At 40.7% G+C, this 24,720-nt stretch overlaps 1 protein-coding gene across 1 annotated transcript in view; it reads left to right on the forward strand.

Moving 5' to 3' along the window:
- The window catches only part of LOC134984372 (zinc finger protein 585A-like), a 131,697-nt gene extending 123,739 nt beyond the window's left edge, over positions 1–7,958 (forward strand). Inside the window, exon 5 of the mRNA XM_063949969.1 lies at positions 5,427–7,958. Within this exon, the coding sequence (XP_063806039.1) occupies positions 5,427–6,457 (1,031 nt within the window). The 3' untranslated portion in view covers positions 6,458–7,958. The remainder of the gene's footprint in view (positions 1–5,426) is intronic.
- Positions 7,959–24,720: the final 16,762 nt, after the last annotated feature.

Raw genomic sequence — 24,720 nt, forward strand, 5'->3', positions numbered from 1 at the left:
AAGTGCAATTTCTTGTAGCTTTTGAAAAACAATATATAAGAAATCGGGGCTGTCTGGCATTAGCGGCATAGAGAGAAGTGAGGGTGACATATTTATAATGGATTTTCCCAACTAGAATTCAATATCTACCATTGCAATCCACCCACTTGCTGTCCAGGTGAAATGGGCAGGATCTATGAGAAAGGATGGCTACACCACAGGAGATAGAGCATGTTGGGTAGTTATGGGTAAACTGAGGGGGAGAGTGCAATGGAACATGTGATTCCTGAATGGCTACCACCGCCGCCTTCTGGTCAGCAAAATATTTTATTGCAAGACATCTCTTATGAGGAGAATTAAGACCTTTTACATTAAGACTTAAAAACGTCACCATGATAGAGATCAGATCATGGTATGAAACATCTAGGATCATCTGTGTAAAGTCCAATAGAGTCTGTAGGGTGTGTGCATATTTCAAACTATCATAACAGAAAAAATAAAATAGGGAACAAAAATGGGAGACAAACAGAAATAGCGTCCATAAAGGAGCTAGAGATTCCGTCACTAGGGTACCATGCCAGAAAGGTAGAAAAAGGTGGCGGTCGGGCCTAAAAGGGAAATTCACCGACTACCTCAAGTAGCCATACGAGAGGGCAAAATCTAGTCATCACAGTAACAATTGTACAAAGAAATATCATATCTCAATGTAACCAATATATCCAAAGGAGGTAAAAGCCTAGAACATGGCCTGATATTCAATTTAGGTGCTACCAAAACCGTTATAAGGGCAACAGGATGTTAGACGAATCAGTCATGCTTTGCCTGAACACCCAAACATTCTAGAAAGGTATTATGAAACGTAAGAGTAGAAAGTATATCAGATCATATACTATATAGCAATTAAATAGCACAGGAAATAAAGAGAAACAGACACGTTTTTAACCCATAATAAGAATAAATAAATCTGGCCCAAAAATAGATCCATGCCCAGTAACTTAGTCCCAGTTGGCACATGTTACAGTAGGAAACAAACTCTGAGTGTCTCTTGCAGTCTTACAACTTAGCATATTGCTTCAAGACGGAAGACAACTCATCCGGGATTGGTTTAGGTAAAGTGTCATGAAGGACTGTCAACAGAAAAATCCCACATTTTCAGAATAGCAGGGCCATCCTCGGGTGAAGGTATCACTGTGAAGGTGCCATTTCGCATCACAATAATCTTAGTAGGAAAGCCCCATTTGTATTGCACATTTCCTTTGGTGGAATAGATGTCTTTTGGCCAGCGTCACAGAAGAAATATCTGGAAATATCTGCAGATTATCCAGATACTCGGCTGTGGATGAGGAAGACAAAGCAGACTAGAATGTGTTCTTTTATATGAAGAAAGTGGACCCTGAGCAGAGTGTCCCTCGGTGCTTGGATAGGGGTCTGTTTGGGCTTTGGGAGTCTTCAGTGGAAGCTTCTGAATAGAGGACCGTGGCATGATCATAAAGCTCAGAATTTGTAACAGAATCCGTCATGCCCATTATTCTGATATTATTTCTCCGAGACCTGTCTTCTAAATCAATGACTTTATCACGAATAGAGGCCAGGTCTTCCTGAAGGGTGCCATGTGCTGAAATCAGATCTTTGTGAGACGCAACAATCTCTTTCATCTTAGTCTGTACGAGTGCCAATCTCACTGATACCGGACCTCAAAGCTTGAATATTAGAGTTAAGTTCTGAGGTTATTTCAGTCCTTAAATGTAGATAACACAGAATGTATAGAGCATAGAGTAACAGGACCATCTAGTGTGTCTTAAGATGTTTTCAGCCATTACAGCTGGGCTGTGCGTCTGACAGACAGAGAGGGGGGGGGGGGTTGCAAATCCCACCCCTACATTTCCCTTCAGCACACAAAAAAATGACCTGTAACCATACCTGAACCTATCTGGTAATAGAAATTCAGAGAATAAGTTTACACATGTTTTAAGCTGCTGCGTCACTTCACGGCTTCTTCGATGTCAGCAGTCCTAACACTACATAATGGCAGTGCCCACATAGGGCCATATAATTTGTTACAGTAGGCCTCATGATAAAGGCTATTACTAAAACACTAAAAAAAGGGGTGTGAACTGGCGCCGGCTGTAAGACCAATAAGGGACGATAGATTTATAAAAAGAATAATCACATGATTTTAATATACATTAAAAAGAAATATTAAAAAAATCATCACATATTCACACTTTCTTAATAAATCCTAAATCAGGAAAAGGTGGGTGATTTTGATTAGGGCCACTTGGATCGCAGTAAAGATAGCTGGTATAAACTTTTTCCAGTTAGGGCTCGCACCTCAATAACTTTTGGTTCACTTTGGATGTATGTATTTACCCAGTCCTTAAGGAAATGTCCCCATGGATCTCAGTATCGATGATGAAGATCCAAATAGCAGCAGGGGTGATTCCAGGTTCCAATGGGTTAAAGAGTGTCCAAATAGAGGCAGAGAGTCCAATCAGTACTGGAAGAATCAAATGGATCCAGTGTTGGTGGTCCGTATCCTTAGCTCAACGCGTTTCGCTGGTCTAGCGTCTGCCAGCTTCCTCAGGAGCATGTATCACCCAGGTTGCCCTTTGGGGTTTATATACTATCTTCATTAATTGAAAATAGGGCCACCTGATTCATCTCATAATACAATCTAAATCATACAAATTTTATCCAGAAGGCAATCCTATTAAATAATATACATAGTGAAGAATTTATACCCAAAAACGAGTATTTTAAATACCTGTTTGATATATGTTTACTGTGCAATACATGCTGGCACTTCCTGGTCACGTGACCGCACCGAACCACATGATTCAGATGGTCTATCATTCTTTAGATAGTACTCTAAGTTCCTTGTTTGTTCCGACCACGTGATCGGCATCATCTCGTTCCTCCCAGCCGCATCACAGAACTCCCTGTCGGGTATCTGCACGTCAACAGGTCCAGAGCGGACCTATCGTGTCACGCTGGTTTGACATTAACAATGGCGCTGCGTTCCACAGGCTCTGTATTTGCGTTCCATGCCGGCTCGAAACCAGGAAGTACCATCACACTACACAGGAATCAACATCATAATGACATTGTCGTGTTTTGGTTACAAGATATACACATATATTAGAAACTATCTTGTAACCTGGAGATAATTATGTATCAGGTACTGGAAAGGGGCAGGGGTCACAGACAAACAGACAGAGAGGGGGGATTGCAAATCCCACCCCTACATTTTCCTTCAGCAAACTAAAAAATGACCTGTAACCATACCTGAACCTATCTGGTAATAGAAATTCAGAGAAACCTTTTTTGGAGGCATGTTAAGCCGGCTACAAAGAGACGGACCTCTCAGAGATAGGAAAATACAAACGATCTATAAATAAAAGGAGTACGCTGTTAGGAGGTTACATCAAGATGACTCCATTCAAAATGACATTTAGTCGGGATGACGGGGTAGCCGAGCCAAAATTTCAAGTAAACATGAGGTAATGCAACTCAAATAACACAGTAATGACCGAGAAATTCCACTAGAGGTCAGCGTGATCACAGACGTGAAGTACTCAGCACAGAGAGACACAAATTACGATATATATTCAGTCAGTAAATCCACAAAATAATATACTGCGAGGTTGTAATCAGAGTGTAATGAGCTGTACTCAGACGATACTTGATACTGGGCTCTGCATGTAGACTGAGAGGAAGTAGATTATAGTGGTACCATATAAATAAAAGGTAGTTTCACCTCCAGGCAAATGCCTCAATTTAGTGTAGTGACCCCGGTCCAGCCGTCAGGACACTTATTTAGCAGCTTATATCAATTTTACACCTTATTGAAGGCAGAAGGCAAAGCATGCGATGGCCGGGTACCAGGATCCAAAATGGCAGCCATCTTACTTCCCAATACCAACGCCGGGCTCCGGTGACTGTGGGCAGCCCATTCTGTCCCCATCAGTAGCGGAAGCTGTGCACCCATGTGAGTGGGAGAGCAAGTGATCCCGACTGAGCGAAAAGCGCCTCCAAGTCAGGTGTCAGGAGCGTGCAGGAAAACTTGGGCACACTTAGCCCCAGAATACAGCCTGTGGCATCAGCGGCATCACTAGGCTGCGGCAGTGAACGGTGCCTGGAGGGAGCGGCTTTAGGGCAGTAGGAGTGGTGGACTTAATAGATTGGGTCTTGGTCGCAGCGGCGGCTGAGAGCTATCAGGTAGGGTAGATAAGAAGCCACTTAGTGAGGAGAGCTCCAGAAAGCACGTCTGGATGGACCACACCCCTCTTTTTTATTATTTTATATACTAACAGGGGTGACAGGTGTGGTACAGCCCTACAAAGGCAGATCCAATCTCTTTCTCATCAGACTCTGCTGTCTCCCCTGCACTCTCACTCAGATGTTCACTGCTGCCAGTAGCACACGTATGAGAAGCAGAAGTATGGCTGCAGCTGTATAGATTCTGATATGTAATTCTCTGTATCATACTTACCGTACACACATCATCCTTATTACTATTGAGAGTATAGAGTTAAGACACTGATGATGGGGTGTAACAGTGTATTATAACCTATCAGATGATGATGATTACAGTGTATTATATGGTATATTGCATGTAAAATACCTTGTTCCACACACCTACTCTGCTGTAGCAATATACCTTATATAAGGGTGAGTAACACATGTACAGGCTTACCAGCATATGAGCACACACATAAAGGAATGTTACTTTACCAATGCTTCCAGGAGTAACGTTAGGATACATTTCTCTGATCTATCAGCTCATATGACTGATGTTATTGTTCATCTAGAGTCTTACGGTATGTTCCCCATCTATTGTTTTACATTGGTGCTGACATAGGACTTGGAAAGTGACTACATCTCCATTTATACTTCATGGTTAGTTACCAGTACATGAGAGAGATATATCTAAGTCTTATTATAATATTACATTTGTTATTGTTAGTGTTCTCAGGAGGGTGGACACAATGATAGTCTGAGACACAATATTATAAAGCCTTCATTAAAAGTTATGTTTTATTATACACACACATTTACAATTAAGTGTCCCAGAGAGTCGTCTTCTCCTATTGTTTACAAGATTAATATTGTTACAGAAAATGTCACATTTCCATAATGTATTTTATTTCCAGCAGATGGACACACAAGCAGGAATATCACAGAAGGACATCTAATGTTATCCCCGGATTGTGACATAAAAGATAATGACAGTAGACAGGATTCTCCAGGAGATAACCCCATTACCCCAATGATACATCCAGCTCTATCAGCTGATCCCTGTGATCCTGGAAAATGTTCTCCTGATCACTCTGATATTGGTGCATCTGTTACAGCTCTGACTGTAGATACAGTGTTTCCCTGTTCTATAGATGCCAAATGTTTTACACAGAACACAAAGCCTATTAACCCACAGACAGGTAAGGCAGGTGAGAGGCCATTTCCATGTTCTGAGTGTGGGAAATGTTTTACATACAAATCACATCTTGTTGTACATCAGAGGAGTCACACAGGTGAGAAGCCATTTTCTTGCTCTGAGTGTGGGAAATGTTTTACACAGAAATCACAACTTGTTACACATCAGCAAATTCACACAGGTGAGAAGCCATTTTCTTGCTCTGAGTGTACGAAATGTTTTACACGGAAATCAGATCTTATTACACATCAGCGAAGTCACACTGGTGAGAAGCCATTTCCATGTTCTGAGTGTGGGAAATGTTTTGCACACAAATCAAATCTTACTAAACATGAAAGAAGTCACACAGATGAGAAGACATTTTCATGCTCCGAGTGTGGGAAATGTTTTACACGGAAATCAGATCTTGTTAAACATCAGAGAAGTCATACAGGTGAGAAACCGTATCCATGTTCTGAGTGTGGGAAATGTTTTGCACACAAATCAAATCTTACTAAACATGAAAGAAGTCACACAGGTGAGAAGCCATTTCCATGTTCTGAGTGTGGGAAATGTTTTGCACACAAACCAGATCTTGTTACACATCAGAGAAATCACACAGGTGAGAAGCTATTTTCTTGCTCTGAGTGTGGGAAATGTTTTACACAGAAATCACAACTTTTTACACATCAGCGAAGTCACACAGGTGTGAAGCCATTTTCTTGCTGTGAGTGTGGGAAATGTTTTACACGGAAATCATATCTTGTTAATCATCAGAGAATTCACACAGGTGAGAAGACATTTTCTTGCTCTGAGTGCGGGAAATTTTTTACACAGAAATCACATCTTGTTAGACATCAGCAAAGTCACACAGGTGAGAAGCCATTTCCATGTTTTGAGTGTGGCAAATGTTTTGCACGGAAATCAGTTCTTGTTATACATCAGAGAAGTCACAAAGGTGAGAAGCCATTTCCATGTTTTGAGTGTGGGAAATGTTTTGCACACAAATCAGATCTGGTTAGACATAACAAGTCACACAGGTGTGAATCCATTTTCTTGCTCTGAGTGCGGGAAATGTTTTACACAGAAATCACATCTTGTTACACATCAGCGAAGTCACACAGGCATTTCCATACTCTGAGAAATAAGCTTTTGTTGCACACAATAGACTTCACTCAGGTGAGAAACCATTTTAATCTTCTGGAGTATACTTATCATTGCCATGTAATGTTCCTCAAGATTCTGTCCTATCTCTTGTGCTTTTTGCAATATACATGCAACAGGTCCTTCTGATAGAAGCTCACCAACAAAGGGCAGGGCTACAGCTCAGCTTTGCAAACCAACCAGACTTAAGCTTGAGGTTCAGAGTAACAAAATGCTGATCATGTGCGGAATCTTGGGGGTAAATTTACTAAGATGTGAGTTCTATTTAAGATGGGATGTTGCCAATAGCAAGACAGCCAGATACCAGCACTTATTTCCCTCAGAAGATCTACCTACAGTTATACATGTATTTGTATCATCACACATAGACTACTGCAATGTCCTCTACCTTGGTCTCCCAGCAAAAGAATTGCACCGGTTGCAGCTTGTACAGAATGCAGCAGCCAGGCTGTTACCTAACCAGCCCGTTCCTGCCACATAACACCCATTCTCTGCTCCCTTCACCGGCTGCCTGTAAGATGGTGACTACATAATCTGCTTACTGATTCTCCCAGCCCTACATGATCCGGGTCCAAGGTACCAGAAGCAGCGCTCTGTTTGGTTCCATCTGCAGATAAAGGACTGTAACCAGCAGTATCATAATTCCCCAAGCAGTGCTAAGATGTCGGGTGACACAGGGTAGGCGGTACCTTTGCAGTAGCGGGGGCTGCCAGAGCAGTGTGTACATAATGGAAAGCTGCTCAATCAGATTGTAATGTCACTCAGGTGCTAAAAGGGAGGGGTAATTCTGTGTTGGAAAAACTGTGTTCTCTAATGCACACTGAGTGAAAAATATTACTACATAATAGTCAGATAATACGGAGATCTTAGTTGCGTATATCTGCAGATATAGGGTTAAGCCCCCAGGCCGATCGACAAGGCTTCTCCATCACTGGGGGTCCCTAATACTAGGTATGGGTCCGGGGTGCAGGACCCCACAATGTCGGCACAGGTCGGCCACCCCAGGTCAGCACACAGGTGAGAATTAATAAGAAGCACATAAGTGCTATGTAAGTGGTGTGATTAAAATAATATATACAAAGTGATAGGGAAAATAATAAGTGTTAATAAAGTGTTAGGGTGTGCCGACCTGAAGCAGCCCAGCCATACCGACACAGGGGCCACCACACCCCACACCCACCCCATAAATAATTACAAATATGTCTGGGTTAAATTCCCAGTGTAAGGCCACATGGTAATGGCTCCTACAGCATCTGAGAGCCAGCTTACCTGGGGATACCCCTGGCTTCCCCTATGGCACTATGGAGTCAGCAATCCCTCCTAATGCTGACCCATCTATGCCTCTCTAAATACAATACACAAAATGGAAAGCTGCTCAATCAGATTGTAATATCACTCAGGTGCTAAAAGGGAGGGGTAATTCTGTGTAGGAAAAAACTGTTCCCTAATGCACACCGAGTGAAAAATATTACTATATAATAGTCAGATAATACGGAGATCTTAGTTGCGTAGGGTTGCAGATATACGCAACTAAGATCTCCGTATTATCTGAATATTATGTAGTAATATCTTTCACTCGGTGTGCATTAGGGAACAGTTTTTTCCTACACAGAATTACCGCTCCCTTTTAGCACCTGAGTGATATTACAATCTGATTGAGCAGCTTTCCATTTTGTGTAGTGCAGTGTGTACATAGGTAATATTGTCTCCAAGCAGCACTGAGGTGTCAGGGGAAACAGGGCGGATGGCTGCAGTGCGGTACCAGGGGCTACTGGAGGCAGTGTCTATGTGGGTAATCATGTCCCAAAAAAAGTGCTACGGTGTCAGGGAAACAGCGGGTGGCAGTAGTGGAAGGAGACAGGGTGGTGGCAGTAGAGGGGTAGACAGGGAAAGTGACAGTAGTGGGGGGATACTGCGGCGGTGGCAGTAGTGTGGGAAGATGGGGCAGTGGCAGTAGTAGGGGGGGGATACAGGGTGGATGGCAGTAGTGGGGGGAGGTAGTAGTAGAGGGAGGCAGTTGTGTGGGGAGACAGGGTGGGTGGCAGTAGTGGGGGGATACAGGGCGGATGGCCGCAGTGCAGTACCAGGGGCTGCTGGAGGCAGTAAAGAGGTGTATGGGTCCCGCACAGAACCAGTTGATAATTAGACTTAATGATTATTCCTTATTTCTAATTAATCCCTTGTATGTTTTACTGTTATTTGCTGTGTCAGCCTTTATGTGTGTTCTGTGTAATAATCCTGAAAGTAGTGCTGCCACCGATCTCATATCATTTGTAGTAACTTGGAAAAGATGAGATATGAGGTGCACTCAGGAAGCTTATAGGGGTTAATCAGAAATGACCGCAGATGTGACATCACGCAGCCTCCCGGAAAATGGTCCCGGCCCGTCCGCGTTCACCCCTCAGGGATTTGACCGCAATGTGCGCATGTATATATTGCCACCACCAGCAAACTGTTGAGAGATGCTATTGCGTCTGGGTCTGAATGACCCACATAGGCTGTTGTGCAGAGTAAAGTATTTTTGAAGTTTAAAATATAGAGAAAAATCTGTGTATTGAAGATATGAAATAAAGTTGTTTAAAAACAAAAGATGTCCGTTGAGTCTTTTTATGTGTCTGTGTATCATCTTATTATCAGATAATTGTCGCTATGGTGACAGAAACAATTTCCTGTTACTGTGTCATTGTATTGTTACTTTTGTGTCCACATAATATCAGTGTTGCTGTGTATAAATATCCCGTCTGGTATATAGAAGATGCAATATCTTGAGACCTATATTCTGGTTGCTATGTGCCGTTTATAGCATGTTTCTGCACATATATAAGGATAGAACAGCAGAGTTATTCAGGGTTACAGGATGTGAGGGGATGGAGTAAGGTTAGGACTTAGTGTTTGGTAACCAGAAGTGCAATATCTTGAGACCTATATTCTGGTTGCTATTTGCAGTTTATAGCATGTTTCTGCACATATATAAGGATAGAACAGCAGAGTTATTCAGGGTTACAGGATGTGAGGGGATGGAGTAAGGTTAGGACTTAGTGTTTGGTAACCAGAAGTGCAATATCTTGAGACCTATATTCTGGTTGCTATGTGCAGTTTATAGCATGTTTCTGCACATATATAAGGATAGAACAGCAGAGTTATTCAGGGATACAGGATGTGAGGGGATGGAGCAAGGTTAGGACTTAGTGTTTGGTAACCAGAAGTGCAATATCTTGAGACCTATATTCTGGTTGCTATATGCAGTTTATAGCATGTTTCTGCACATATATAAGGATAGAACAGCAGAGTTATTCAGGGATACAGGATGTGAGGGGATGGAGTAAGGTTAGGAATAAGTGTTTGGTAACCAGAAGTGCAATATCTTGAGACCTATATTCTGGTTGCTATGTGCCGTTTATAGCATGTTTCTGCACATATATAAGGATAGAACAGCAGAGTTATTCAGGGTTACAGGATGTGAGGGGATGGAGTAAGGTTAGGACTTAGTGTTTGGCAACCAGAAGTGCAATATCTTGAGACCTATATTCTGGTTGCTATGTGCAGTTTATAGCATGTTTCTGTACATATATAAGGATAGAACAGCAGAGTTATTCAGGGTTACAGGATGTGAGGGGATGGAGTAAGGTTAGGACTTAGTGTTTGGTATCCAGAAGTGCAATATCTTGAGACCTATATTCTGGTTGCTATGTGCAGTTTATAGCATGTTTCTGCATATATATATATAAGGATAGAACAGCAGAGTTATTCAGGGTTGCAGGATGTGAGGGGATGGAGTAAGGTTAGGACTTAGTGTTTGGTAACCAGAAGTGCAATATCTTGAGACCTATATTCTGGTTGCTATGTGCAGTATATAGCATGTTTCTGCACATATATAAGGATAGAGCAGCAGAGTTATTCAGGGTTACAGGATGTGAGGGGATGGAGTAAGGTTAGGACTTAGTACTTGGTATCCAGAAGTGCAATATCTTGAGACCTATATTCTGGTTGCTATTTGCAGTTTATAGCATGTTTCTGCACATATATAAGGATAGAACAGCAGAGTTATTCAGGGTTACAGGATGTGAGGGGATGGAGTAAGGTTAGGACTTAGTACTTGGTATCCAGAAGTGCAATATCTTGAGACCTATATTCTGGTTGCTATTTGCAGTTTATAGCATGTTTCTGCACATATATAAGGATAGAGCAGCAGAGTTATTCAGGGTTACAGGATGTGAGGGGATGGAGTAAGGTTAGGACTTAGTACTTGGTATCCAGAAGTGCAATATCTTGAGACCTATATTCTGGTTGCTATTTGCAGTTTATAGCATGTTTCTGCACATATATAAGGATAGAGCAGCAGAGTCATTCAGGGTTACAGGATGTGAGGGGATGGAGTAAGGTTAGGACTTAGTGTTTGGTATACAGAAGTGCAATATCTTGAGACCTATATTCTGGTTGCTAATTGCAGTTTATAGCATGTTTCTGCACATATATAAGGATAGAACAGCAGAGTTATTCAGGGTTACAGGATGTGAGGGGATGGAGTAAGGTTAGGACTTGGTGTTTGGTAACCAGAAGTGCAATATCTTGAGACCTATATTCTGGTTGCTATGTGCAGTTTATAGCATGTTTCTGCACATATATAAGGATAGAACAGCAGAGTTATTCAGGGTTACAGGATGTGAGGGGATGGAGTAAGGTTAGGAATAAGTGTTTGGTAACCAGAAGTGCAGTATCTTGAGACCTATATTCTGGTTGCTATTTGCAGTTTATAGCATGTTTCTGCACATATATAAGGATAGAACAGCAGAGTTATTCAGGGTTACAGGATGTGAGGGGATGGAGTAAGGTTAGGACTTAGTGTTTGGTATCCAGAAGTGCAATATCTTGAGACCTATATTCTGGTTGCTATGTGCAGTTTATAGCATGTTTCTGCACATATATAAGGATAGAACAGCAGAGTTATTCAGGGTTACAGGATGTGAGGGGATGGAGTAAGGTTAGGACTTAGTACTTGGTATCCAGAAGTGCAATATCTTGAGACCTATATTCTGGTTGCTATTTGCAGTTTATAGCATGTTTCTGCACATATATAAGGATAGAGCAGCAGAGTTATTCAGGGTTACAGGATGTGAGGGGATGGAGTAAGGTTAGGACTTAGTGTTTGGTATCCAGAAGTGCAATATCTTGAGACCTATATTCTGGTTGCTATTTGCAGTTTATAGCATGTTTCTGCACATATATAAGGATAGAGCAGCAGAGTTATTCAGGGTTACAGGATGTGAGGGGATGGAGTAAGGTTAGGACTTAGTGTTTGGTATCCAGAAGTGCAATATCTTGAGACCTATATTCTGGTTGCTATTTGCCGTTTATAGCATGTTTCTGTACATATATAAGGATAGAACAGCAGAGTTATTCAGGGTTACAGGATGTGAGGGGATGGAGTAAGGTTAGGACTTAGTGCTTGGTATCCAGAAGTGCAATATCTTGAGACCTATATTCTGGTTGCTATTTGCAGTTTATAGCATGTTTCTGCACATATATAAGGATAGAACAGCAGAGTTATTCAGGGTTACAGGATGTGAGGGGATGGAGTAAGGTTAGGACTTAGTACTTGGTATCCAGAAGTGCAATATCTTGAGACCTATATTCTGGTTGCTATTTGCAGTTTATAGCATGTTTCTGCACATATATAAGGATAGAGCAGCAGAGTTATTCAGGGTTACAGGATGTGAGGGGATGGAGTAAGGTTAGGACTTAGTACTTGGTATCCAGAAGTGCAATATCTTGAGACCTATATTCTGGTTGCTATGTGCAGTTTATAGCATGTTTCTGCACATATATAAGGATAGAGCAGCAGAGTTATTCAGGGTTACAGGATGTGAGGGGATGGAGTAAGGTTAGGACTTAGTGTTTGGTATCCAGAAGTGCAATATCTTGAGACCTATATTCTGGTTGCTATTTTCCGTTTATAGCATGTTTCTGTACATATATAAGGATAGAACAGCAGAGTTATTCAGGGTTACAGGATGTGAGGGGATGGAGTAAGGTTAGGACTTAGTGTTTGGTATCTAGAAGTGCAATATCTTGAGACCTATATTCTGGTTGCTATGTGCAGTTTATAGCATGTTTCTGCACATATATAAGGATAGAACAGCAGAGTTATTCAGGGTTACAGGATGTGAGGGGATGGAGTAAGGTTAGGACTTAGTGTTTGGTAACCAGAAGTGCAATATCTTGAGACCTATATTCTGGTTGCTATTTGCAGTTTATAGCATGTTTCTGCACATATATAAGGATAGAACAGCAGAGTTATTCAGGGTTACAGGATGTGAGGGGATGGAGTAAGGTTAGGAATAAGTGTTTGGTATACAGAAGTGCAATATCTTGAGACCTATATTCTGGTTGCTATGTGCAGTTTATAGCATGTTTCTGCACATATATAAGGATAGAACAGCAGAGTTATTCAGGGTTACAGGATGTGAGGGGATGGAGTAAGGTTAGGAATTAGTGTTTGGTAACCAGAAGTGCAGTATCTTGAGACCTATATTCTGGTTGCTATTTGCAGTTTATAGCATGTTTCTGCACATATATAAGGATAGAGCAGCAGAGTTATTCAGGGTTACAGGATGTGAGGGGATGGAGTAAGGTTAGGACTTAGTGTTTGGTATCCAGAAGTGCAATATCTTGAGACCTATATTCTGGTTGCTATTTGCAGTTTATAGCATGTTTCTGCACATATATAAGGATAGAGCAGCAGAGTTATTCAGGGTTACAGGATGTGAGGGGATGGAGTAAGGTTAGGACTTAGTGTTTGGTATCCAGAAGTGCAATATCTTGAGACCTATATTCTGGTTGCTATTTGCCGTTTATAGCATGTTTCTGTACATATATAAGGATAGAACAGCAGAGTTATTCAGGGTTACAGGATGTGAGGGGATGGAGTAAGGTTAGGACTTAGTGCTTGGTATCCAGAAGTGCAATATCTTGAGACCTATATTCTGGTTGCTATTTGCAGTTTATAGCATGTTTCTGCACATATATAAGGATAGAACAGCAGAGTTATTCAGGGTTACAGGATGTGAGGGGATGGAGTAAGGTTAGGACTTAGTACTTGGTATCCAGAAGTGCAATATCTTGAGACCTATATTCTGGTTGCTATTTGCAGTTTATAGCATGTTTCTGCACATATATAAGGATAGAGCAGCAGAGTTATTCAGGGTTACAGGATGTGAGGGGATGGAGTAAGGTTAGGACTTAGTACTTGGTATCCAGAAGTGCAATATCTTGAGACCTATATTCTGGTTGCTATGTGCAGTTTATAGCATGTTTCTGCACATATATAAGGATAGAGCAGCAGAGTTATTCAGGGTTACAGGATGTGAGGGGATGGAGTAAGGTTAGGACTTAGTGTTTGGTATCCAGAAGTGCAATATCTTGAGACCTATATTCTGGTTGCTATTTTCCGTTTATAGCATGTTTCTGTACATATATAAGGATAGAACAGCAGAGTTATTCAGGGTTACAGGATGTGAGGGGATGGAGTAAGGTTAGGACTTAGTGTTTGGTATCTAGAAGTGCAATATCTTGAGACCTATATTCTGGTTGCTATGTGCAGTTTATAGCATGTTTCTGCACATATATAAGGATAGAACAGCAGAGTTATTCAGGGTTACAGGATGTGAGGGGATGGAGTAAGGTTAGGACTTAGTGTTTGGTAACCAGAAGTGCAATATCTTGAGACCTATATTCTGGTTGCTATTTGCAGTTTATAGCATGTTTCTGCACATATATAAGGATAGAACAGCAGAGTTATTCAGGGTTACAGGATGTGAGGGGATGGAGTAAGGTTAGGAATAAGTGTTTGGTATACAGAAGTGCAATATCTTGAGACCTATATTCTGGTTGCTATGTGCAGTTTATAGCATGTTTCTGCACATATATAAGGATAGAACAGCAGAGTTATTCAGGGTTACAGGATGTGAGGGGATGGAGTAAGGTTAGGAATTAGTGTTTGGTAACCAGAAGTGCAGTATCTTGAGACCTATATTCTGGTTGCTATTTGCAGTTTATAGCATGTTTCTGCACATATATAAGGATAGAACAGCAGAGTTATTCAGGGTTACAGGATGTGAGGGGATGGAGTAAGGTTAGGGCTTAGTCCTTGGTAACCAGAAGTGCAATATCTTGAGACCTATATTCTGGTTGCTATGTGCAGTTTATAGCATGTTTCTGCACATATATAAGGATAGAACAGCAGAGTTATTCAGGGTTACAGGATGTGAGGGGATGGAGTAAGGTTAGGACTTAGTGTTTGGTAACCAGAAGTGCAATATCTTGAGACCTATATTCTGGTTGCTATTTGCAGTTTATAGCATGTTTCTGCACATATATAAGGATAGAACAGCAGAGTTATTCAGGGATACAGGATGTGAGGGGATGGAGTAAGGTTAGGACTTAGTGCTTGGTATCCAGAAGTGCAATATCTTGAGACCTATATTCTGGTTGCTATTTGCAGTTTATAGCATGTTTCTGCACATATATAAGGATAGAACAGCAGAGTTATTCAGGGTTACAGGATGTGAGGGGATGGAGTAAGGTTAGGACTTAGTGTTTGGTAACCAGAAGTGCAATATCTTGAGACCTATATTCTGGTTGCTATGTGCAGTTTATAGCATGTTTCTGCACATATATAAGGATAGAACAGCAGAGTTATTCAGGGTTACAGGATGTGAGGGGATGGAGTAAGGTTAGGACTTAGTACTTGGTATCCAGAAGTGCAATATCTTGAGACCTATATTCTGGTTGCTATGTGCAGTTTATATCATGTTTCTGCACATATATAAGGATAGAACAGCAGAGTTATTCAGGGTTACAGGATGTGAGGGGATGGAGTAAGGTTAGGACTTAGTACTTGGTATCCAGAAGTGCAATATCTTGAGACCTATATTCTGTTTGCTATTTGCCGTTTATAGCATGTTTCTGCACATATATAAGGATAGAACAGCAGAGTTATTCAGGGTTACAGGATGTGAGGGGATGGAGTAAGGTTAGGAATAAGTGTTTGGTAACCAGAAGTGCAATATCTTGAGACCTATATTCTGGTTGCTATGTGCAGTTTATAGCATGTTTCTGCACATATATAAGGATAGAACAGCAGAGTTATTCAGGGTTACAGGATGTGAGGGGATGGAGTAAGGTTAGGAATAAGTGTTTGGTAACCAGAAGTGCAATATCTTGAGACCTATATTCTGGTTGCTATGTGCAGTTTATAGCATGTTTCTGCACATATATAAGGATAGAACAGCAGAGTTATTCAGGGTTACAGGATGTGAGGGGATGGAGTAAGGTTAGGACTTAGTGTTTGGTAACCAGAAGTGCAATATCTTGAGACCTATATTCTGGTTGCTATTTGCAGTTTATAGCATGTTTCTGCACATATATAAGGATAGAACAGCAGAGTTATTCAGGGTTACAGGATGTGAGGGGATGGAGTAAGGTTAGGACTTAGTGTTTGGTATCCAGAAGTGCAATATCTTGAGACCTATATTCTGGTTGCTATTTGCAGTATATAGCATGTTTCTGCACATATATAAGGATAGAACAGCAGAGTTATTCAGGGTTACAGGATGTGAGGGGATGGAGTAAGGTTAGGACTTAGTGTTTGGTAACCAGAAGTGCAATATCTTGAGACCTATATTCTGGTTGCTATTTGCAGTTTATAGCATGTTTCTGCACATATATAAGGATAGAACAGCAGAGTTATTCAGGGTTACAGGATGTGAGGGGATGGAGTAAGGTTAGGACTTAGTGTTTGGTAACCAGAAGTGCAATATCTTGAGACCTATATTCTGGTTGCTATGTGCAGTTTATAGCATGTTTCTGCACATATATAAGGATAGAACAGCAGAGTTATTCAGGGTTACAGGATGTGAGGGGATGGAGTAAGGTTAGGACTTAGTGTTTGGTAACCAGAAGTGCAATATCTTGAGACCTATATTCTGGTTGCTATTTGCAGTTTATAGCATGTTTCTGCACATATATAAGGATAGAACAGCAGAGTTATTCAGGGTTACAGGATGTGAGGGGATGGAGTAAGGTTAGGACTTAGTGTTTGGTAACCAGAAGTGCAATATCTTGAGACCTATATTCTGGTTGCTATATGCAGTTTATAGCATGTTTCTGCACATATATAAGGATAGAACAGCAGAGTTATTCAGGGATACAGGATGTGAGGGGATGGAGTAAGGTTAGGAATAAGTGTTTGGTAACCAGAAGTGCAATATCTTGAGACCTATATTCTGGTTGCTATGTGCCGTTTATAGCATGTTTCTGCACATATATAAGGATAGAACAGCAGAGTTATTCAGGGTTACAGGATGTGAGGGGATGGAGTAAGGTTAGGACTTAGTGTTTGGCAACCAGAAGTGCAATATCTTGAGACCTATATTCTGGTTGCTATGTGCAGTTTATAGCATGTTTCTGTACATATATAAGGATAGAACAGCAGAGTTATTCAGGGTTACAGGATGTGAGGGGATGGAGTAAGGTTAGGACTTAGTATTTGGTATCCAGAAGTGCAATATCTTGAGACCTATATTCTGGTTGCTATGTGCAGTTTATAGCATGTTTCTGCATATATATATATAAGGATAGAACAGCAGAGTTATTCAGGGTTGCAGGATGTGAGGGGATGGAGTAAGGTTAGGACTTAGTGTTTGGTAACCAGAAGTGCAATATCTTGAGACCTATATTCTGGTTGCTATGTGCAGTATATAGCATGTTTCTGCACATATATAAGGATAGAGCAGCAGAGTTATTCAGGGTTACAGGATGTGAGGGGATGGAGTAAGGTTAGGACTTAGTACTTGGTATCCAGAAGTGCAATATCTTGAGACCTATATTCTGGTTGCTATTTGCAGTTTATAGCATGTTTCTGCACATATATAAGGATAGAACAGCAGAGTTATTCAGGGTTACAGGATGTGAGGGGATGGAGTAAGGTTAGGACTTAGTACTTGGTATCCAGAAGTGCAATATCTTGAGACCTATATTCTGGTTGCTATTTGCAGTTTATAGCATGTTTCTGCACATATATAAGGATAGAGCAGCAGAGTTATTCAGGGTTACAGGATGTGAGGGGATGGAGTAAGGTTAGGACTTAGTACTTGGTATCCAGAAGTGCAATATCTTGAGACCTATATTCTGGTTGCTATTTGCAGTTTATAGCATGTTTCTGCACATATATAAGGATAGAGCAGCAGAGTCATTCAGGGTTACAGGATGTGAGGGGATGGAGTAAGGTTAGGACTTAGTGTTTGGTATACAGAAGTGCAATATCTTGAGACCTATATTCTGGTTGCTAATTGCAGTTTATAGCATGTTTCTGCACATATATAAGGATAGAACAGCAGAGTTATTCAGGGTTACAGGATGTGAGGGGATGGAGTAAGGTTAGGACTTGGTGTTTGGTAACCAGAAGTGCAATATCTTGAGACCTATATTCTGGTTGCTATGTGCAGTTTATAGCATGTTTCTGCACATATATAAGGATAGAACAGCAGAGTTATTCAGGGTTACAGGATGTGAGGGGATGGAGTAAGGTTAGGAATAAGTGTTTGGTAACCAGAAGTGCAGTATCTTGAGACCTATATTCTGGTTGCTATTTGCAGTTTATAGCATGTTTCTGCACATATATAAGGATAGAACAGCAGAGTTATTCAGGGTTACAGGATGTGAGGGGATGGAGTAAGGTTAGGACTTAGTGTTTGGTATCCAGAAGTGCAATATCTTGAGACCTATATTCTGGTTGCTATGTGCAGTTTATAGCATGTTTCTGCACATATATAAGGATAGAACAGCAGAGTTATTCAGGGTTACAGGATGTGAGGGGATGGAGTAAGGTTAGGACTTAGTACTTGGTATCCAGAAGTGCAATATCTTGAGACCTATATTCTGGTTGCTATTTGCAGTTTATAGCATGTTTCTGCACATATATAAGGATAGAGCAGCAGAGTTATTCAGGGTTACAGGATGTGAGGGGATGGAGTAAGGTTAGGACTTAGTGTTTGGTATCCAGAAGTGCAATATCTTGAGACCTATATTCTGGTTGCTATTTGCAGTTTATAGCATGTTTCTGCACATATATAAGGATAGAGCAGCAGAGTTATTCAGGGTTACAGGATGTGAGGGGATGGAGTAAGGTTAGGACTTAGTGTTTGGTATCCAGAAGTGCAATATCTTGAGACCTATATTCTGGTTGCTATTTGCCGTTTATAGCATGTTTCTGTACATATATAAGGATAGAACAGCAGAGTTATTCAGGGTTACAGGATGTGAGGGGATGGAGTAAGGTTAGGACTTAGTGCTTGGTATCCAGAAGTGCAATATCTTGAGACCTATATTCTGGTTGCTATTTGCAGTTTATAGCATGTTTCTGCACATATATAAGGATAGAACAGCAGAGTTATTCAGGGTTACAGGATGTGAGGGGATGGAGTAAGGTTAGGACTTAGTACTTGGTATCCAGAAGTGCAATATCTTGAGACCTATATTCTGGTTGCTATTTGCAGTTTATAGCATGTTTCTGCACATATATAAGGATAGAGCAGCAGAGTTATTCAGGGTTACAGGATGTGAGGGGATGGAGTAAGGTTAGGACTTAGTACTTGGTATCCAGAAGTGCAATATCTTGAGACCTATATTCTGGTTGCTATGTGCAGTTTATAGCATGTTTCTGCACATATATAAGGATAGAGCAGCAGAGTTATTCAGGGTTACAGGATGTGAGGGGATGGAGTAAGGTTAGGACTTAGTGTTTGGTATCCAGAAGTGCAATATCTTGAGACCTATATTCTGGTTGCTATTTTCCGTCTATAGCATGTTTCTGTACATATATAAGGATAGAACAGCAGAGTTATTCAGGGTTACAGGATGTGAGGGGATGGAGTAAGGTTAGGACTTAGTGTTTGGTATCTAGAAGTGCAATATCTTGAGACCTATATTCTGGTTGCTATGTGCAGTTTATAGCATGTTTCTGCACATATATAAGGATAGAACAGCAGAGTTATTCAGGGTTACAGGATGTGAGGGGATGGAGTAAGGTTAGGACTTAGTGTTTGGTAACCAGAAGTGCAATATCTCGAGACCTATATTCTGGTTGCTATTTGCAGTTTATAGCATGTTTCTGCACATATATAAGGATAGAACAGCAGAGTTATTCAGGGTTACAGGATGTGAGGGGATGGAGTAAGGTTAGGAATAAGTGTTTGGTATACAGAAGTGCAATATCTTGAGACCTATATTCTGGTTGCTATGTGCAGTTTATAGCATGTTTCTGCACATATATAAGGATAGAACAGCAGAGTTATTCAGGGTTACAGGATGTGAGGGGATGGAGTAAGGTTAGGAATTAGTGTTTGGTAACCAGAAGTGCAGTATCTTGAGACCTATATTCTGGTTGCTATTTGCAGTTTATAGCATGTTTCTGCACATATATAAGGATAGAACAGCAGAGTTATTCAGGGTTACAGGATGTGAGGGGATGGAGTAAGGTTAGGGCTTAGTCCTTGGTAACCAGAAGTGCAATATCTTGAGACCTATATTCTGGTTGCTATGTGCAGTTTATAGCATGTTTCTGCACATATATAAGGATAGAACAGCAGAGTTATTCAGGGTTACAGGATGTGAGGGGATGGAGTAAGGTTAGGACTTAGTGTTTGGTAACCAGAAGTGCAATATCTTGAGACCTATATTCTGGTTGCTATTTGCAGTTTATAGCATGTTTCTGCACATATATAAGGATAGAACAGCAGAGTTATTCAGGGATACAGGATGTGAGGGGATGGAGTAAGGTTAGGACTTAGTGCTTGGTATCCAGAAGTGCAATATCTTGAGACCTATATTCTGGTTGCTATTTGCAGTTTATAGCATGTTTCTGCACATATATAAGGATAGAACAGCAGAGTTATTCAGGGTTACAGGATGTGAGGGGATGGAATAAGGTTAGGACTTAGTGTTTGGTAACCAGAAGTGCAATATCTTGAGACCTATATTCTGGTTGCTATGTGCAGTTTATAGCATGTTTCTGCACATATATAAGGATAGAACAGCAGAGTTATTCAGGGTTACAGGATGTGAGGGGATGGAGTAAGGTTAGGACTTAGTACTTGGTATCCAGAAGTGCAATATCTTGAGACCTATATTCTGGTTGCTATGTGCAGTTTATATCATGTTTCTGCACATATATAAGGATAGAACAGCAGAGTTATTCAGGGTTACAGGATGTGAGGGGATGGAGTAAGGTTAGGACTTAGTACTTGGTATCCAGAAGTGCAATATCTTGAGACCTATATTCTGTTTGCTATTTGCCGTTTATAGCATGTTTCTGCACATATATAAGGATAGAACAGCAGAGTTATTCAGGGTTACAGGATGTGAGGGGATGGAGTAAGGTTAGGAATAAGTGTTTGGTAACCAGAAGTGCAATATCTTGAGACCTATATTCTGGTTGCTATGTGCAGTTTATAGCATGTTTCTGCACATATATAAGGATAGAACAGCAGAGTTATTCAGGGTTACAGGATGTGAGGGGATGGAGTAAGGTTAGGACTTAGTGTTTGGTAACCAGAAGTGCAATATCTTGAGACCTATATTCTGGTTGCTATTTGCAGTTTATAGCATGTTTCTGCACATATATAAGGATAGAACAGCAGAGTTATTCAGGGTTACAGGATGTGAGGGGATGGAGTAAGGTTAGGACTTAGTGTTTGGTATCCAGAAGTGCAATATCTTGAGACCTATATTCTGGTTGCTATTTGCAGTATATAGCATGTTTCTGCACATATATAAGGATAGAACAGCAGAGTTATTCAGGGTTACAGGATGTGAGGGGATGGAGTAAGGTTAGGACTTAGTGTTTGGTAACCAGAAGTGCAATATCTTGAGACCTATATTCTGGTTGCTATTTGCAGTTTATAGCATGTTTCTGCACATATATAAGGATAGAACAGCAGAGTTATTCAGGGTTACAGGATGTGAGGGGATGGAGTAAGGTTAGGACTTAGTGTTTGGTAACCAGAAGTGCAATATCTTGAGACCTATATTCTGGTTGCTATGTGCAGTTTATAGCATGTTTCTGCACATATATAAGGATAGAACAGCAGAGTTATTCAGGGTTACAGGATGTGAGGGGATGGAGTAAGGTTAGGACTTAGTGTTTGGTAACCAGAAGTGCAATATCTTGAGACCTATATTCTGGTTGCTATTTGCAGTTTATAGCATGTTTCTGCACATATATAAGGATAGAACAGCAGAGTTATTCAGGGTTACAGGATGTGAGGGGATGGAGTAAGGTTAGGACTTAGTGTTTGGTAACCAGAAGTGCAATATCTTGAGACCTATATTCTGGTTGCTATTTGCAGTTTATAGCATGTTTCTGCACATATATAAGGATAGAACAGCAGAGTTATTCAGGGTTACAGGATGTTAGGGGATGGAGTAAGGTTAGGACTTAGTGTTTGGTAACCAGAAGTGCAATATCTTGAGACCTATATTCTGGTTGCTATTTGCAGTTTATAGCATGTTTCTGCACATATATAAGGATAGAACAGCAGAGTTATTCAGGGTTACAGGATGTGAGGGGATGGAGTAAGGTTAGGGCTTAGTGTTTGGTAACCAGAAGTGCAATATCTTGAGACCTATATTCTGGTTGCTATTTGCAGTTTATAGCATGTTTCTGCACATATATAAGGATAGAACAGCAGAGTTATTCAGGGTTACAGGATGTGAGGGGATGGAGTAAGGTTAGGACTTAGTGTTTGGTATCTAGAAGTGCAATATCTTGAGACCTATATTCTGGTTGCTATTTGCAGTGTATAGCATGTTTCTGCACATATATAAGGATAGAACAGCAGAGTTATTCAGGGTTACAGGATGTTAGGGGATGGAGTAAGGTTAGGACTTAGTGTTTGGTAACCAGAAGTGCAATATCTTGAGACCTATATTCTGGTTGCTATTTGCAGTTTATAGCATGTTTCTGCACATATATAAGGATAGAACAGCAGAGTTATTCAGGGTTACAGGATGTGAGGGGATGGAGTAAGGTTAGGACTTAGTGTTTGGTAACCAGAAGTGCAATATCTTGAGACCTATATTCTGGTTGCTATTTGCAGTTTATAGCATGTTTCTGCACATATATAAGGATAGAACAGCAGAGTTATTCAGGGTTACAGGATGTTAGGGGATGGAGTAAGGTTAGGACTTAGTGTTTGGTAACCAGAAGTGCAATATCTTGAGACCTATATTCTGGTTGCTATTTGCAGTTTATAGCATGTTTCTGCACATATATAAGGATAGAACAGCAGAGTTATTCAGGGTTACAGGATGTGAGGGGATGGAGTAAGGTTAGGACTTAGTGTTTGGTAACCAGAAGTGCAATATCTTGAGACCTATATTCTGGTTGCTATTTGCAGTTTATAGCATGTTTCTGCACATATATAAGGATAGAACAGCAGAGTTATTCAGGGATACAGGATGTGAGGGGATGGAGTAAGGTTAGGACTTAGTGTTTGGTATCTAGAAGTGCAATATCTTGAGACCTATATTCTGGTTGCTATTTGCAGTGTATAGCATGTTTCTGCACATATATAAGGATAGAACAGCAGAGTTATTCAGGGTTACAGGATGTGAGGGGATGGAGTAAGGTTAGGACTTAGTGTTTGGTATCTAGAAGTGCAATATCTTGAGACCTATATTCTGGTTGCTATTTGCAGTGTATAGCATGTTTCTGCACATATATAAGGATAGAACAGCAGAGTTATTCAGGGTTACAGGATGTGAGGGGATGGAGTAAGGTTAGGACTTACGGGGACATTTACTAAGCAGTGATAAGAGCGGAGAAGTGAGCCAGTGGAGAAATTTCCCCATCAACCAATCAGCAGCTCTGTATCATTATATAGTATGCAAATTATAGATGTTACTTCAGTGCAGATTGGTTGCCATGGGCAACTTCTCCTCTGGCTCACTTCTCCGCTCTTATCACTGCTTAGTAAATGTCCTCCTTAGTGTTTGGCAACCAGAAGTGCAATATCTTGAGACCTATATTCTGGTTGCTATGTGCAGTTTATAGCATGTTTCTGCACATATATAAGGATAGAACAGCAGAGTTATTCAGGGATACAGGATGTGAGGGGATGGTGTAAGGTTAGGAATAAGTGTTTGGTAACCAGAAGTGCAATATCTTGAGACCTATATTCTGGTTGCTATGTGCAGTTTATAGCATGCTTCTGCACATATATAAGGATAGAACAGCAGAGTTATTCAGGGTTACAGGATGTTAGGGGATGGAGTAAGGTTAGGACTTAGTGTTTGGTAACCAGAAGTGCAATATCTTGAGACCTATATTCTGGTTGCTATTTGCAGTTTATAGCATGTTTCTGCACATATATAAGGATAGAACAGCAGAGTTATTCAGGGTTACAGGATGTGAGGGGATGGAGTAAGGTTAGGACTTAGTGTTTGGTATCTAGAAGTGCAATATCTTGAGACCTATATTCTGGTTGCTATGTGCAGTTTATAGCATGTTTCTGCACATATATAAGGATAGAACAGCAGAGTTATTCAGGGATACAGGATGTGAGGGGTGGAGTAAGGTTAGGACTTAGTGTTTGGTAACCAGAAGTGCAATATCTTGAGACCTATATTCTGGTTGCTATGTGCAGTTTATAGCATGTTTCTGCACATATATAAGGATAGAACAGCAGAGTTATTCAGGGATACAGGATGTGAGGGGTGGAGTAAGGTTAGGACTTAGTGTTTGGTAACCAGAAGTGCAATATCTTGAGACCTATATTCTGGTTGCTATTTGCAGTTTATAGCATGTTTCTGCACATATATAAGGATAGAACAGCAGAGTTATTCAGGGATACAGGATGTGAGGGGATGGAGTAAGGTTAGGACTTAGTGTTTGGTAACCAGAAGTGCAATATCTTGAGACCTATATTCTGGTTGCTATTTGCAGTTTATAGCATGTTTCTGCACATATATAAGGATAGAACAGCAGAGTTATTCAGGGATACAGGATGTGAGGGGATGGAGTAAGGTTAGGACTTAGTGTTTGGTATCTAGAAGTGCAATATCTTGAGACCTATATTCTGGTTGCTATTTGCAGTGTATAGCATGTT

This window comes from Pseudophryne corroboree (genome assembly GCF_028390025.1).
Source record: "Pseudophryne corroboree isolate aPseCor3 chromosome 3 unlocalized genomic scaffold, aPseCor3.hap2 SUPER_3_unloc_5, whole genome shotgun sequence".
Lineage (NCBI taxonomy): Eukaryota > Metazoa > Chordata > Amphibia > Anura > Myobatrachidae > Pseudophryne > Pseudophryne corroboree.